Source organism: Coregonus lavaretus (assembly GCF_964263955.1).
Source record: "Coregonus lavaretus genome assembly, contig: HAP1_SCAFFOLD_171, whole genome shotgun sequence".
NCBI classification, from domain to species: domain Eukaryota; kingdom Metazoa; phylum Chordata; class Actinopteri; order Salmoniformes; family Salmonidae; genus Coregonus; species Coregonus lavaretus.
Genome location: NW_028160460.1, coordinates 469512 through 485811, shown reverse-complemented (window position 1 = coordinate 485811; position 16300 = coordinate 469512). Strand labels below are relative to the sequence as shown.

The following is a 16300-nucleotide window of genomic DNA, read 5'->3' as shown; positions in this document are numbered from 1 at the left end:
TTTTAAACACTTTTTTGGAGAGTTTGAAATTAGGATCCTTTACTCTGGTCAAGGGCATTTCCAGGCACATAGAGCCAAATGGAAAGGAATAATATTGAAAGGATTTAGAAAATTCCCCAAACAAATATTTTCCGTTATAAAATTCCCCTAAATGTTCATTTTAAGCTCAAATAATGCAACAAAATCCCCCCCCCCCCCCCCCCAATTTTTTTTTTAAACTATAAAGATAACGTTTCTCTGCCGGACTAGGGTTGAATCTCTGACCTAATTTCCTGCTATTCTACATATTTTTTCCATTAGGCTGAGATAAAATTGTGCACTTTTACATTGTATTTCCTGTAATTCCAAACACTTATTTTATGGCTTATGATGTTCATATGCTATCTGGGAGGCCTGACCTCCGCTGGGTGTGTGCTATGCCAGTGCCTGAATTCAAATACTAATGGAAAATGAACATTACAATTGTTTAATGGTGCAACATTATCAAAGGATGGTGATGATGATTTCTGATGTTCAAAATATTTACAATTCCAGTGCAACTAAATAAATCTATTGTGCATTAAGTAACAGCTCTGTTTACTCTGTTCATAATTACATAAATACACCTGTCAAATAAATGGAATGTTGGGAGTGTTGTAGGGAGTTTCTGCTATCTGTTTCTGCTGTCTGTCTGGTTGTACCACATCCATAACAGTGTTGGCTCACTAGAGAAACAAAAGTATTTATTCCTGTTTGACTTAAGTATGAATCTATTGTGCCAAGATATTTTCTGTCGTTTATGGGCCCCACCTATGTAACTAGGTCATTATGGGCCCCACCTGTTTATACAATAGGCAGGTAATGAACTGAACATCCACTGATCGTGTCACCTAAGGTTAATGGGAGGTGGAATCTCTGCTGCACAGATGTCAGTTTCACAGAAATGTATTATGTTGATCAGGGAAGAGAAGGGGGGGGGGGGGGGGGGGGTTGATTCTCAGTTTGATTCTCTGCCCCACCAATGACATATCACAATACTGATCATAATAGTCACCATGCCGACACCTGTCAGATCTCACTGTCACGCCCTGGCTCTGGGGACTCTCGTATGTTGAGCCAGGGTGTTAGTTTCTATTTTTTGTATTTCTATGTTGGCCAGGGTGGCTCCCAATCAGAGACGGCTGTAGCTCGTTGTCTCTGATTGGGAGCCATACTTAGGTAGCCGTTAGGCATTCGTTTGGTGTGGTATCTTGTTCCTTTTGGTTTGTGTTTGTACCGTAGGACTTCACGTATCGTTTGTTGTTTTGTTCGTTGGTTTGTACATTAAATAAATATGTACGCATCTCACGCTGCGCCTTGGCCCGTTTCTTCCGATGACGATCGTGACAGAAGATACCACCACGACTGGGTCAAGCAGTGTGATGAGGAGAGAGGTTGGAATTGGGAGCAGTGGAGTGAGAGTTGGGCGAGAACCATGGAGGCCTGGTCCACGGGGGAGAGACAAGCCCAGAATTTTTTTAGGGGGGGGCTCACGTCGTGGACGACCGGGCAGCAGGAGGCCGGGATAGAGTGGTTCAGAGGGTTGGCAGAGGAGGCCGCCAGGTTACGGGAGTTACTGGACACCAGGGGGAAGGAGAATGTAGAGGCACGGCGAGAGGTACTGAGGTGTGTTGCCAGTCCGGTCCGGCCCGTTCCTGATCCCCGCGTAGGGCCAGTGGCGTGTGTCCCCAGTACGGTCCGGCCTGTTCCTGTCTCTCGCACCGAGCCAGTGGTGCGCGTCGCCAGCCCGGTCCGGCCTGTTCCTGCCCCTCGCACCGAGCCTGTGGTGAGCGTCGCCAGCCCGGTCCGGCCTGTTCCTGCTCCTCGCACCAAGCCAGCGGTGCGCGTCGCCAGCCCGGTCCGGCCTGTTCCTGCCCCTCGCACCAAGCCAGTGGTGCGCGTCGCCAGCCCGGTCCGGCCTGTTCCTGCCCCTCGCACCAAGCCAGTGGTGCGCGCCGCCAGCCCGGTCCGGCCCGTTCCTGCTCCCCGCACCAGGCCAGTGGTGCGTGTCGTCAGCTCGGTTCGGCCCGTTCCTGCTCCCCGCACCAGGCCAGTGGTGTGCGTCGTCAGCCCGGTTCGTCCCGTTCCTGCTCCCCGCACCAGGCCAGTGGTGCGCGTTGTCAGTCCGGCACAGCCCGTGCCTGTTCCACCGGTGCCTGGTCCGGCACCGGTCAGCTGCTCCACTCCGGAGCTAGAGCATTCCGCTCCACCAGTGTTCAGTCCAGCTCCGGCCGGCAGGGCCAGACCGGACCAGGGGCGCTTTGGGGGGTTAGAGAGGGAGTGGGGGTCATGCCCGGAGCCGGATCCGAGGCGGAGTGCCCACCCGGTCCCTCCCCTGTTGTGTTTGGTTGGCGCGGTCGGAGTCCGCGCCTTTGGGGGGGGGGGGGGGGGTACTGTCACGCCCTGGCTCTGGGGACTCTCGTATGTTGAGCCAGGGTGTTAGTTTCTAGTATTTGTATTTCTATGTTGGCCAGGGTGGCTCCCAATCAGAGACGGCTGTAGCTCGTTGTCTCTGATTGGGAGCCATACTTAGGTAGCCGTTAGGCATTCGTTTGGTGTGGTATCTTGTTCCTTTTGGTTTGTGTTTGTACCGTAGGACTTCACGTATCGTTTGTTGTTTTGTTCGTTGGTTTGTACATTAAATAAATATGTACGCATCTCACGCTGCGCCTTGGCCCGTTTCTTCTGATGACGATCGTGACACTCACAACACCTGGACAGGTGTTTAACATGTCACGGTCGTTCCTTGATAAGAGGGCCTTTTGCGTCCTTTGATATTTTGTTCACCAATTTTGAATTTTAAAAGCCTGATATATTACATGAAGTGCCTTTTAATTGAGAATTCAATACATCTGAATAATATGAATATTCTTAATATGAATAAAGGTTTGCTAAATTGCCAAAATCCCCTCTGTCACTTTTAGGAAGATTTCAACCCACTAAATCCAAAAATGTCTACAAGTTTCACCATCAGTGTAAAGCCCCCTTTTTTTCTTCTTTTTTTTAACCAAGTTGCACTTCTCAAAAGGCACAGAATTGGGGGAACGACACATCAGCTAACCACATCATATGATATAGCAATCTGATGACTGACTGTTATGCAATGTAACGTCAGCAATACAGTCAGCCTGGAATGTGATGAGAGTTCCGCCCATCATACAGGTAAGTCTGTCTATCTGTGTTTTAGGCACACTGCATCCAAACCTCCAGGAGTGTGTGTGCAGTGGACTGTTGTCATAGCTCTGCAGGTATATCCCTCTCAGGTGAACACAATCAAGGAAGAGACAGAGGAAAATGACATTCAGGAGCAAGCAAGGAAAGAGCCAGTACTAAAAAGCCAGTACTTAATGCCGTTTATTCTGTAATTTTAAATAAGATAGGGGGGTTTTCCACACCAAACAATTTAATTTGGTAACATTTAAATAACATTTAAACAACATCCTTCGATTGTAGTATTAATTGAATCCTCATATTGTGCATTTTCTGGTAATCAATGCATTGTAACTTATGATTATGTGTAATTGCAAATGAATCAGTTTTGTCATCGCAATTCTAATTATATAATATTATCTTATTTTAATGAAAATAAAATATAGAGTAAATCTATTGAATCCTTTGTTAACTTCCGCACTTGGCTTAGTGTCAAAGCCATAAGACAATGAGACCGGTATATCTGGTTTGGCATAACCACAGCCAACTAAATAACATTTTAAATCTGTAAATGCTTTTGCACTGACATTTACACTGTTGTTGACTCTTGGCTCATCAGTTTGCCAGGTGCCTCTAAGAGGAGGAAACCCATGGCTCCTGATCCTGCTGATACTTGCAGGTTAGGAGACATTTTGTTTGAATGTTTGAAAAATTACAAGAGTAAAACAAAGACAATAGATCAATGATGTGATTCTGGTTTTAAGGGGGTGAATCCTAACGTCCACTTGGGTCAGATCTTCTCTTAGTTATGCAATGATTTCAAATGGACACTAAGTGACACATTTATTTAAAAGAGGAAGTTAAGATTCACCCCTAAAACATTTTGATCTTGTATCTGTGGAATTAATTGTCCAAACTAAGTGCATTAATCTCATCCATGTAATATTATCTTGGTTTCAAAGTGTATAATTTATAACAAAGTTACATCTGATTTCTTATTATGTGTTCTGTTCTTGCTGTATCTATAGTGCACATACTGTAGGTGGAATATGTGTAAATTATTTATATTTATATAATTATTATTTATATATACACTACCGTTCAAAAGTTTGGGGTCACATTAGAGTGTCTAGCTTGAGAAACAGACGTCTCACAGGTCCTAAATTGGCAGCTTCATTAAATAGTACCCGCGAAACACCAGTCTCAACGTCAACAGTGAAGAGGCGACTCCGGGATGCTGACCTCCTAGGCAGAGTTGCAAAGAAAAATCCATATCTCAGACTGGCCATCTTAATTTTTTATTTTTATTTGCCAGTCTGAGATATGGATTTTTCTTTGCAACTCTGCCTATAAGGTCAGCATCCCGGAGTCGCCTCTTCACTGTTGACGTTGAGACTGGTGTTTCGCGGGTACTATTTAATGAAGCGGCCAATTTAGGACCTGTGAGACGTCTGTTTCTCAAGCTAGACACTCTAATGTATTTGTCCTCTTGCTCAGTTGTGCACCGGGGCCTCCCACTCCTCTTTCTACTCTGGTTAGAGCCAGTTTGCGCTGTTCTGTGAAGGGAGTAGTACACAGCGTTGTACGAGATCTTCAGTTTCTTGGCAATTTCTCGCATGGAATAGCCTTCATTTCTCAGAACAAGAATTGACTGACGAGTTTCAGAAGAAAGTTATTTGTTTCTGGCCATTTTGAGCCTGTAATCGAACCCACAATTGCTGATGCTCCAGATACTCACTAGTCTCAAGACGGCCAGTTTTATTGCTTCTTTAATCAGCACAACAGTTTTCAGCTGTGCTAACATAATTGCAAAAGGGTTTTCTAATGATCAATTAGCCTTTTAAAATGATAAACTTGGATTAGCAAACACAATGTGCCATTGGAACACAGGACTGATGGTTGCTGATAATGGGCCTCTGTACGCCTATGTAGATATTTCATAAAAAATCTGCCATTTCCAGCTATAATAGCCATTTACAACATTAACAATGTCTACACAGTATTTCTGATCAATTTGATGTTATTTTAATAGACACATTCTTTTGCTTTTCTTTCGAAAACAAGGACATTTCTAAGTGACCCCAAACTTTTGAATGGTAGTGTATGTATATATATATATATATATATATATATATATATATACTGTCTATTGTTGTCTGCATCATTTCACCAGGTAAAATTCCTGGTACATGTAAATGTACTTCAAATCAAATGAAAATGTTATTGGTCAAGTGCTCATGATACAGAGTGTATATGTGATATTTGCTCAAATGAATAGTGACATGGTTGAGCAGCTCAGATATCTAGTAATAAATAGTACAGCAATGTTGACTGTGTGTGTGTGATTCTGATTAAATCCTCTTTTGAAAATCCCCAGGTTTTGTGGTGTTCGCTCCTCAGTCAGAACATAAGGACAAGACAAAAGGTAAAATATGGACACAGCAGACAAAACTCAATTGTTGATTTCTGAATTGTAAAAGAAGGGGAAGGATACTTATTCAGTTCCACATCTAAATATATTCAACCAAAATGTCTTCCGCATTTAACCCAACCTCTCTGAATCACAGAGGTGTGGGGGGCTGCCTTAATCGACGTCCATGGCGCCGGGGAACAGTTATTGCTGGGGGTTAATTGCCTTGCACAAGGGCAGAACGGCAGATTTTTCCATCTTGCCAGCTTGGGGATTCAAACCAGTGACCTTTCAGTTACTTGCTCAACACGCTTAACCACTAAGCTACCTGCCGCCTGAACCAACTAAACCACAGAAAACAGAAAATGAAGGGGAAAAACTTTATTGGCGTTGTACCCTTTTATTCTTGTTACCATAGCTACACATCTCTGTACTTTGCTGTTGATGCTGACAGAGCCTTGGATCAGCCCCATGCAGTCATAACATTCAATACATATAATCACTTGCATGCAGAGACTATGTCCTTTTGCAAATCCAAACTTCCTCCTCTCTCATCTTCATACTATTATTTCATTCAACGTAGTGCTACCAATAACCATTTGTGTGAGAGTAAAGATCTAAGCAGGCAAATGTGCATTGTAAAAATTACAAAATCAGAAATATATTTGATATATAATTACATATATACACTACATGACCAAAGGTATGTGGACACCTGCTCGTCAAACATCTCATTCCAAAATCATGGGCGTTAATATGGAGTTGGTCCCCTCTTTGCTGCTGTAACAGCCTCCACCCTTCTGGGAAGGCTTTCCACTAGATGTTGGAACATTGCTGCGGGGACCTCCATCCATTGGGATCCAGGTTGGGAACTGATGTTGGGCGATTAGACGTTCGATGGAGTTGAGGTCAGGGCTCTGTGCAGGCCAGTCAAGTTCTTCCACACCAATCTCAACAAACCATTTCTGTATGGACCCGCTTTGTGTATGGGGGCATTGTCATGCTGAAACAGGAAGGGGCCATCCCCAAACTGTTGCCACAAAGTTGGAAGCACAAAATCATCTAGAATGTCATTGTATGCTGTAGAGTTAAGATTTCCCTTCATTGGAACTAAGGGGCCTAGCCCGAACCATGAAAAACAGCCCCAGACCATTATTCCTCCTCCACCTAACTTTACAGTTGACACTATGTATTCGGGCAGGTAGCGTTCTCCTGGCATCTGCCAACCCCAGATTCGTCTGTCGGAATGCCAGATGGTGAAGCTTGATTCATCACCCAAAGATTGCATTTCCACAGCTCCATAGTCCAATAGCGGCAAGCTTTTCACCACTCCTGCCGACGCTTGGCATTGCGCATGGAAATCATAGGCTTGTGTGCGGCTGCTTGGCCACGAAAACCCATTTTATGAAGCTCCCGACAAACAGTTATTGTGCTGTCGTTGCTTCCAGAGGCAGTTTGGAAATCGGTAATGAGTGTTGCAACCGAGGACAGACGATTTTTACACCCTACGTGCTTCAGCACTCGGCAGTCCAGTTATGTGTGCTTGTGTGGCCTAGCACTTTGCGGCTGAGCCGTTGTTGGTCCTTAACATTTCCCCCTTCACAATAACAGCACTTACAGTTGACCAGGGCAGCTCTAGCATGACAGAAATGTGAGGAACTGACTTGTTGGAAATGTGGCATCCTATGACGATGCCAAGTTGAAAGTCACTGAGCGCTTCAGTAAGGCCATTCAACTGCCATTGTTTGTCTATGGAGATTGCATGGCTGTGCGCTCAATTTTATACACCTGTCAGCAACGGGTGTGCATGAAATAGCCAAATCCACTAATTTGAAGTGGTGTCCACATACTTTTGTATATATAGTGTATATATAAAAAAAGAAGATCAGATTACAGTGTTTTGTTTTGCCACCAGTGAATGAAAACACTGTATAGTGTTAATGATGATAATGATTTGGGTAAGTTCCTTTTTAAGGATAAAAAAATAAGAATTGGACACATTTCAACCCCTGAATTGAAATGTTCAATTCAACCACTGAATTGACTGAATTGAAATGGAATTGACCCCGACTCTGTTGAATTATTCTTCATTGTTATTCTTTATACTTCATATAGTGCCACTGCCCTCTGACCTGAGGATCATTCTGGTGGGGAAGACTGGAGCTGGGAAGAGTGCAACAGCAAACACCATCATGGGGAGAGAGGTGTTTAAAGCCTCCCCCAAGTCTGTGACCAAACACTGTAAGAAAGGTGAAGCGTATGTTCCAGGAACAAAAATAACAGTAATTGACACCCCAGGCCTCTTTGATACAACACTGTCTGAACAGGAGATGAAGAGGAAAATAGATGAGTGCATTAAGATGTCAGTCCCAGGACCCCATGTGTTCCTGCTGGTGATTAGGCTGGCTAGATACACAGAGGAGGAGAGGAAGACTGTGAGCTGGATCCAGAAGAACTTTGGAGCAGATGCTTCACACTTCACAATCTTACTGTTCACTGGGCCCGATCAACTGGACGGCAAACCAGTGATGACATTCCTGAGAGAGAGTGATGAGCTTCAGAAACTCATCCAGGTCTGTGAGAACAGGTTTCATGTCTTTAACAATATAGAGAGTGAGGACCGCACTCAGGTCACAGAGCTGCTGGACAAGATAGGGAAGATGGTGGAGAAGAATGGAGGACGTCACTACACCAGTAAGATGTATGAAGACACTCAGAATAAGATCAAAGAGGAGGAGAGAAAGAGACAGGAGGAGGAGAGGAAGAGACAGGAGGAGAAGAGGAGAGAAGCAAACAAAGCTTTTAGAAGTTCTCTATTACAAATAGATGGTGCAGCTCTTAGAGGTCTGGGATTTCTGTTGGGATTTCCACCTTTAACAGCAGCTGGAGCTGCTTTTACAGGTACAGCGGCAGTTGATAATATTGCAGACAAACATGACAAGTAGGGAATTCAGGATACTCACCTAAAGTTGACTTGAGATGTATGAGTCATCAGAAATATAGGGAGGTTTTTTCATGGCAACATTCTTGTTGCTTGGTATCATTAAATGGGTCATGGTTCATGAAATGGTCAAGGGGTCAAGAAGTCAAAATCAGAGCAGTCAAGGTAGATTAATGCCAAGTATCTTGCTATTGTATCATTGTTATCATTAATATTTTCTTTCAATATATATATACACTATACATCCATATGCTCTTTCACCTATTCATAATTGAGATAATTTCTTTCAGATCATTCATTGTTTAATGTTTCTACATTTTTTTCCCTTTATGAATCTATTTTATTCCTTCCTGCTTGTGTTTTATCTCCTGCATTTGATTGTTTTTCCTGTAAAGTGAGTTGAAATTTGAAATTCACTTTAAATTTAAATAAAGTTTGATTTGGAATTAAGAATAAAAAAATACATTTTAATTGTTAAAAAATCTGAAAAATACTAGTTCTCATTTATAGTTCTGTAACTTCAAAGGTTTATAAAATTAAGTTAAGATATTCAATAGTTTAAAAAATAAGTAACTAACAATGAGAGAGGCCGAGTTCAGCACACAGAAATGGAACGTAATTCCCTTTTTATGCACTTTTCTCTCTATGCAAATTCTAACCTTGAACTTAAGAATTGTATTTTTTATTCATCAATATACAGTATTTTGTGCGTAAAAGGCTCTCCAAACAAATATTTTTTATGATACTTTCTTAACCCTAAAATGTGCCTAAATAATAGTATTTTTAAATCTACAGTACTAGTTGGTACTGAAACGGAGATGAATATGCATAGATGGCTTTCTTTCATTGATCTGAACCTGTTCACTATGTTTTCTATTGAGTCTGTCAACAACATTTTAATTAAAGGTGCACCGTATTTAAAGGGATGGCTTAAGACAAATGTACTGAAAATGTACTGGCCACTTGCTGGCCAACCCTCTGTTGGCAAGCAAGTGGGGGTGATCAATTAACTAAAGACAGTAGGTTAGTTAAGACAGAAACAATAGGAGGGAGGTCGGTTGGGGATTATGGGTGGGTGTATACTGCAACCATCTAGCAATGCAAAGGTTGTGTGATCAAGGAGCGTCGGGAACAATTGTAGCGTTTTAGATAACCCTTCCCCTAACCCTTATTCTAACCTTAACCCAATTCACATAACCTTGTACATTGATTATCTTAGTAATCCTAATCACCACTGTAAATGATCCCCATAATTCTCCTTTGTTGTTATGACGCAACAAGCAAACTGGTCTCAGGAAAGACGTATAATACTGGGTGGCGCAGCGGTCAAAAGCACTGCACCGCAGTGCTGAGGCACCATTACAGCCTGGGGTTCGATCCCAGGCTGTGTCACAACCGGCCGTGACCGGGAGCCCCATAGGACAGCGCAAAATTGGCCCAGCGGCGTCCGGGGTAGGGGAGGGTTTGGCCGGTGGGGCTTTCCATGGATCAACGTGCTCTAGCGACTCCATGTGACAGGGCCGGGTGCCTGCAAGCTGACACCGGTTGTCAGTTGAATGGTGTTTCCTCCGACACGTTGGTGCGGCTGACATGATTCCATATGTGTTATTTCATAGTTTTGATGTCTTCACTATTATTCTACAATGTAGAAAATAGTAAAAATAAAGAAAAACCCTTGAAAGAGTAGGTGTTCTAAAACTTTTTACCGGTAGTAATATATGTCACAACAGGTCTAAATATATGTAATGACAGTGTTATCACCATATTATGACAGGTTATGACAAGTTATGTCAGATGTTATGACATCGTCATAATGTATTATGATGCTGGGTGTCAAGTAAAGTGTTTCTAAAATCCTCTATGGGAAAAATGAATGGTGGAAAAACGATTGGAACAATTTCCCTGTTTGACAGCTAGGTTTTATGTGTATTATGACTCATACTGTGGTACTCTATGGAGTTGGAAAAAACACAAACAGATCTGGGACCAGGCTAGCCAACTGTATACACTGTAAAACCCAATACATTTGTGAACTCAATTTTTTTAGGAAACAGATTACCTCCATTATTTTGTTAACAAACTCAAAAGTAAGGTCACACCTAATTATTTTTGAATTACTTGTACTCAACCTAATGGTTTTATGCAAACATTTTTTAAAAACTGTACTTAACTTAAAGTTAACTGTACTTAACTTAAAAATATTGTTTAAATAATGTAAAACATTGAATTGCTGCATATTTAATTGCTATGCTTTATCTTTACTCAACTTCATTGAGTAGTGCAATAGTCGTACCAACTCAAAATATTAACTTCAATGAAACTAATTCTTATGACCTTACTCAAACCATTTTTGGAAACAGATTACCTCGATTTAGTTAGGTACTATTAACTCAAAACTTACCAACCCATATATGGTCTAAGGCACTGCATCGCAGTGCTAGCTGTGCCACTAGAGATCCTGGTTCGAATCCAGGCTCTGTCGTAGCCGGCCGCGACTGGGAGAACCATGGGGCGGCGCACAATTGGCCCAGCGTCGTCCAGGGTAGGGGAGGGAATGGCCGGCAGGGATGTAGCTCAGTTGGTGGAGCATGGCGTTTGCAACGCCAGGGTTGTGGGTTCGTTTCCCACGGGGGGCTAGTATGAAAATATATAAAAATAATGTATGCACTCACTGACTGTATGTCGCTCTGGATAAGAGCGTCTGCTAAATAATGTAATATTATATTCTTAGTACACACAACTCAAAGTCAGTCAATTTTCAGGCATTCAAGGAATCTTTATTCTAAGGCTTGAATAATATAAAAGCAATAATATAGATTACTATTAATATAAATTGTACAAAATAAAAATGTGAATCGAATAAAGTAAACCATTTAAAATGTTCTTGACAACTCAAACCAGACTTTAATATTCCCATGCCTGTGTATTCAACTTTACAAAATGCCTGCCTCCAACACAATAATCAAATGTGACACTAACCATGTTTCCAGCTTACCTTTTTATGCCAGTAAAGACAAGGTGGGATCTTTTTGTCTCTGTAAAATTAATTATTTGAGAAATGTCAGTGGAAACGCTTTAATGGGCAGATATTGATATAATAACCATCATATTGAAGTAAACTTGGAGTCACACGATGACATGTGTGGTCCTCCCATTACGACTTGTCGGGAAAGCATGCAGTTTATTACGCTACAGATGAAATAAGTTGTGGTGAAAGTGCAAGGTGATGAGCTTGATGCTCCTTTCCAATAAATATGAAGGGTCTTATTCTGGTGACATGATCATTGATGCTTGGCTGCAGTTTAACAAATAAAAAAGAATCTCGCTCTTTTGTCCAATCTCATCATGTAGGCTTTATGTTTACGCTCCAGCATGAAATGGTGGGATGGACACCTGGTTAAAACATTTTCTAACTTCTAAAGAATTTAGACTTTTCTGTAACACCATTTGGATAGTTCCCTGCAGATGCTCAAACTATCAAGAAACTAAGAAAAATTTCAACTGCATCTCTGCTGATATGTTAGGGTTTGTTGATACTAATTTAACATGTGTTGATAGTTAATTGAGCATCTATAGACCACCTACAGATGGACTATCCAAATAGTGTCATTGAATGTTCTATTGGAAACATTGTCCGTATAGGAGGCTGCAGCGATTAGACAATAACTGGAAAAATGAGGAGACGCACATTAAAGCTGCAGCCATGATCAAATACCATTAACTGTTATAACCGTTGTAATACATACATTTTAGAAAATATGTTCCAGCTATATTTTAGTGCATATGAACTCTCTCGCTTACCTCCATTACATATTTCAGAACATAGTGTGTTACAACTTTATTTGGAGTGGATATCAAATCTCAACTCTCGCTTATCTCATCAAGCACTCCACATTGTTAACAGCTGACTGACAGCGGCAGTACAGATAGAGACACTTCTGTTTCTATTGAGTTCTACTGAAGAGCAGAACAGCCAAAACATTTGTGTGGTCAAAAAGAACATCCACTGGACATGGTTTTTGTCAAACATCAATGACAATGAAAGGAAAACATTTACAACTTCTAAAGAATGTAGGGTTTTCGATTGGAAACACTGTCTGTGTGAGTCTATACTGCGATTAACAAGGCAATGATGGGACAATGTGGAGCCACACATTAAAGACGTATATACGAGAAAGGCCTTGCTGCCATGTAAGGGCATGAGTTGGAGACAATGTCTAGAACCTCAATGATGGTAAATACCTCTAAAGGCAAATACCCACACATCATTACTCTTGCTCCAATAGGTCATTTTTCAGAGACAAAAGCTTTGGTTTTAGCATTTTCCCATCATCCAAGCCCATCAGGACTTTTTGTATGAAGTCAAAAGTGTGGATCAGCTGCTTGGGATAACTCAGATGCAAGGTGTAAATCAAACCAAATAACAATATAATTGCATCAGCTATCCTGGGGAGATCATTCATTACAATGTCACCTTCTAGCACAGGGGGTGTCAAACGTCCGGCCCACGGGCCGGATCAGGCCCGCAAACGGGTTTAATCCGGCCCGCGAGATGATTTTGTAAAGTATAAAAATGAGCTGCAATTTTTCAATAAAAGAAACTGCTGTTCCAATTGTGTCCACTGGATGGCGCAATAGCAATTGTGTTAAGCAAGCAAACTGTTTATACCGGGGCAGAGCAAATAGGTCAAGCAAATGCAGCCAGTCAGGATGCAGTCAGTATTACGGCTTCTACTTTTAACATTATGTGCTTTGGCACCCTCATTGCCCCAATATGTCTCTGTCAAAAAAGAGAAAAGTGGACGCAGAGTGCAGAGTGTTCCAAGAAAAATTGTCATCCTTCTATTTATTCACGGAATTGAATGGGAAAGCTGTATGTTTGGTGTGTTCACAGCATGTTGCAGTGCTGAAAGAATATAACCTTCGTCGCCACTATGTGAGTCTTCATGCCGACAAATATGACAACTTTCAAGGACAGCGGAGAAGAGAGAAGGTGAATGAACTGTTGGTGGGTCTGAAGAAACAGAAGTCTGTGTTTACTCACAGCCGAGACATCAGTGACGCTGCAGTGAAAGCTAGCTACCTCATTGCTAATGAAATCGCAGTGGCTTCAAAACCATTTAGTGAGGGTGAATTTGTAAAAACATGCATGATGAAGGCAGCAGAGATTGTGTGCCCTGAAAAGCACCAGGCTTTTGCAAATATCAGCCTGACAAGAAACACAGTTGCAGACAGGATTTCCGATCTTTCAGTGGATTTGGACAGCCAGTTGAAGCAAAAAGTAAAGTCATTTATTGCGTTTTCGATTGCAATTGATGAAAGCACGGACATTACAGATGTTGCACAACTGGCCATTTTCATCCGCGGAGTTGATGACACATTGACCGTCACCGAGGAGTTCGTGGAGTTGGTGCCGATGACAGATACAACGACAGCAGCTGATAGCTCAGCTGGTAGAGCACGGCGCTTGTAACGCCAAGGTAGTGGGTTCGATCCCCGGGACCACCCATACACAAAAATGTATGCACGAATGACTGTAAGTCGCTTTGGATAAAAGCGTCTGCTAAAAGGCATATTATTATTATTATTATATTTTCACTGCACTCGTCGGCGCGCTGGACAGGGTCGGAGTGGACTGGTCCCGCGCTGTCAGCCTGGCTACAGATGGTGCGCCCTCAATTATCGGGAAAAAAGCAGGCGTTGTGACAAAGTTCAGAGAGAAAGTGCAATCTGCAAATGGAGGACGTGATATTTGGACTTTTCACTGTATTTTGCAACAGGAGGCTTTGTGTTGCAAGTCATTAAAGATGGATAATGTCATGAAGGTGGTCATCCAAACTGTTAATTTCATCTGATCCAGAAGCCTGTATCACTGTCAGTTTGACAGCCTTCTCAGAGAGAAAGACCACATCTATGGCCTGCCATACTACACTGAGGTAAGATGGTTAAGCCGAGGTGCTGTGCTGAGGCGTTTCTTTGATTTACGAGAAGAAATTGAAAAGTTCATGGAAGAAAAGGGCAAACCAGTGTTAGAATTTAATTCCGCAGAATGGATGCAGGACCTTGCATTTATGGTGGATGTTACAGAGCACCTGAATAACTTGAACAAACAGCTGCAAGGGCGCAACAAAGTTGCCACACAGTATTATGACAGCATACGTTCTTTCAAGTTGAAGCTGTCATTGTGGGAGACGCAACTCGCCGGTGGTGATGCAGCTCACTTCCCCTGTCTGAAAAATGTGTGCGCGACCCAACATGTGGCAGACATGAAGCGGTTCAAAGATAAAATAATGTTGATGTGCTATTGTTTTTAATTGATTTTATTTTATTTGTATATTTAACCTATTCTTGACTCTGTGGTTCTTGCACTTGTTTGGGGAACAGGATTTCATTATTTGTATCTACATTTCTGCCTGAGAAATGACACCCTGATATAGTTCTGTGATCTGTGAAACAGTTCTGTGAATCACTGAGGCATTGTGTGTTTGTGTGTTCTTTTTCTTTAGAATTTTCAAATAAACTTGAGGTGTTTTATGATTAATAGTGATGTTGTGCTTGTACTATTTTGGACACACTGTCTTCAGGCTCCAGCTTTATGTTTTATGTTGATAGTATTAAAACAAAGAAAACAATCTGAAGTTGTTGTTTTTAAGTTATATATACCATGATTTTACCGGTCCGGAGTTGTTAGCTTTATATTAATAATTAGAGGGGGGAAGCCATAGGCTATACAGTCTAAAGTAATTAACAATAAAGGAATATAAAAGGGTTGATATAGGGGAAAAAATAGTAATCCTTTAACTAAAGTAGTGTTAGGAGAAACTAATGGCAGAAGTTAGTACACCTTTCTCACATACGGATTCAGCGGTAAGACACCCACCTTATGAGAAGGAAGTACAGTTTAGGGATGTTTATCCTCAGCTTCCGGTGATCATCCAGGAGGGTGATTGTTGCATCAGAGATGAAGACGAATAATAGATAGAGGACAAGCAGAAAGGACTGGCACAGAAGAAAAGTAAGAAGATGATGGAAGATGATATTTTGAGGACAGAACTTAGAATATAAGCTGTTGAAGAATCCTGATATGTCAACAAGAAAGAACAGGACGAAGAAACTCTAAGAAAACTCAATCATACAACTGGTGGAGAAGAGAAGCTTTGGTTATGAAGAATCAGAGTGAACCAAATCAACAATCACTGTTACAGCTTCAACTGAACAATATCAAATGCAATTGTACCAGCCAAGGGGGGTACCAAATGTTCCATATCCACAGCCAGTTTCTGGACAGACACAGAATTGGAGAGGAAGAGGATGAGAAGACTTAGGAGGAGGAAGATTTCAGCTACACTTCCAGCAACTTTCAGAAGACTGTTATAATTGTGGACAGATTGGGTACTTTACCTATGAGTGCAACAAGTCAGGAGGAAAAACAGAGAACATTTTTAAGGAAGATACAGGGGCAATTCAAGATCACCTGTTCTCCAGGTGAACCCTAAAGATTCTAGAGTGCCTAGAAGATCCGGAAGGGGGTTGTCAGCTGATAGCATCGATTAGAGAAGAAGAGGAAATAGCTAACAATTGAAGTAAAAACAACCGACCATTAGAAGTGATGGTGAATAGTGGAAAAACGTATCTGTGTTCAGCCTAAAGAGGTTAAACATCTCACTAGGTAAAATTGACTAATTAGGATAGGGATTTGAGGTAGTAAACAGCTAATTACTCTTACGGAACCAAGTGAGCTATGCTATAAGAACTCAAAGAGAAATTAAAATAGACATACG

At 41.8% G+C, this 16300-nt stretch overlaps 1 protein-coding gene across 1 annotated transcript; it reads left to right on the top strand.

The window, feature by feature from the left end:
* Positions 1-7792: 7792 nt before the first annotated feature.
* On the top strand, positions 7793-8523 carry LOC311121809 (GTPase IMAP family member 7-like; the record flags this gene model as incomplete). The annotated part of the gene is made up of 1 exon (XM_084196253.1): positions 7793-8523. The coding sequence occupies exon 1, from the start codon at positions 7909-7911 to the stop codon at positions 8521-8523; it is 615 nt and encodes a 204-aa protein (XP_084052379.1). The 5' UTR covers positions 7793-7908.
* Between the last annotated feature and the right edge of the window lie 7777 nt (positions 8524-16300).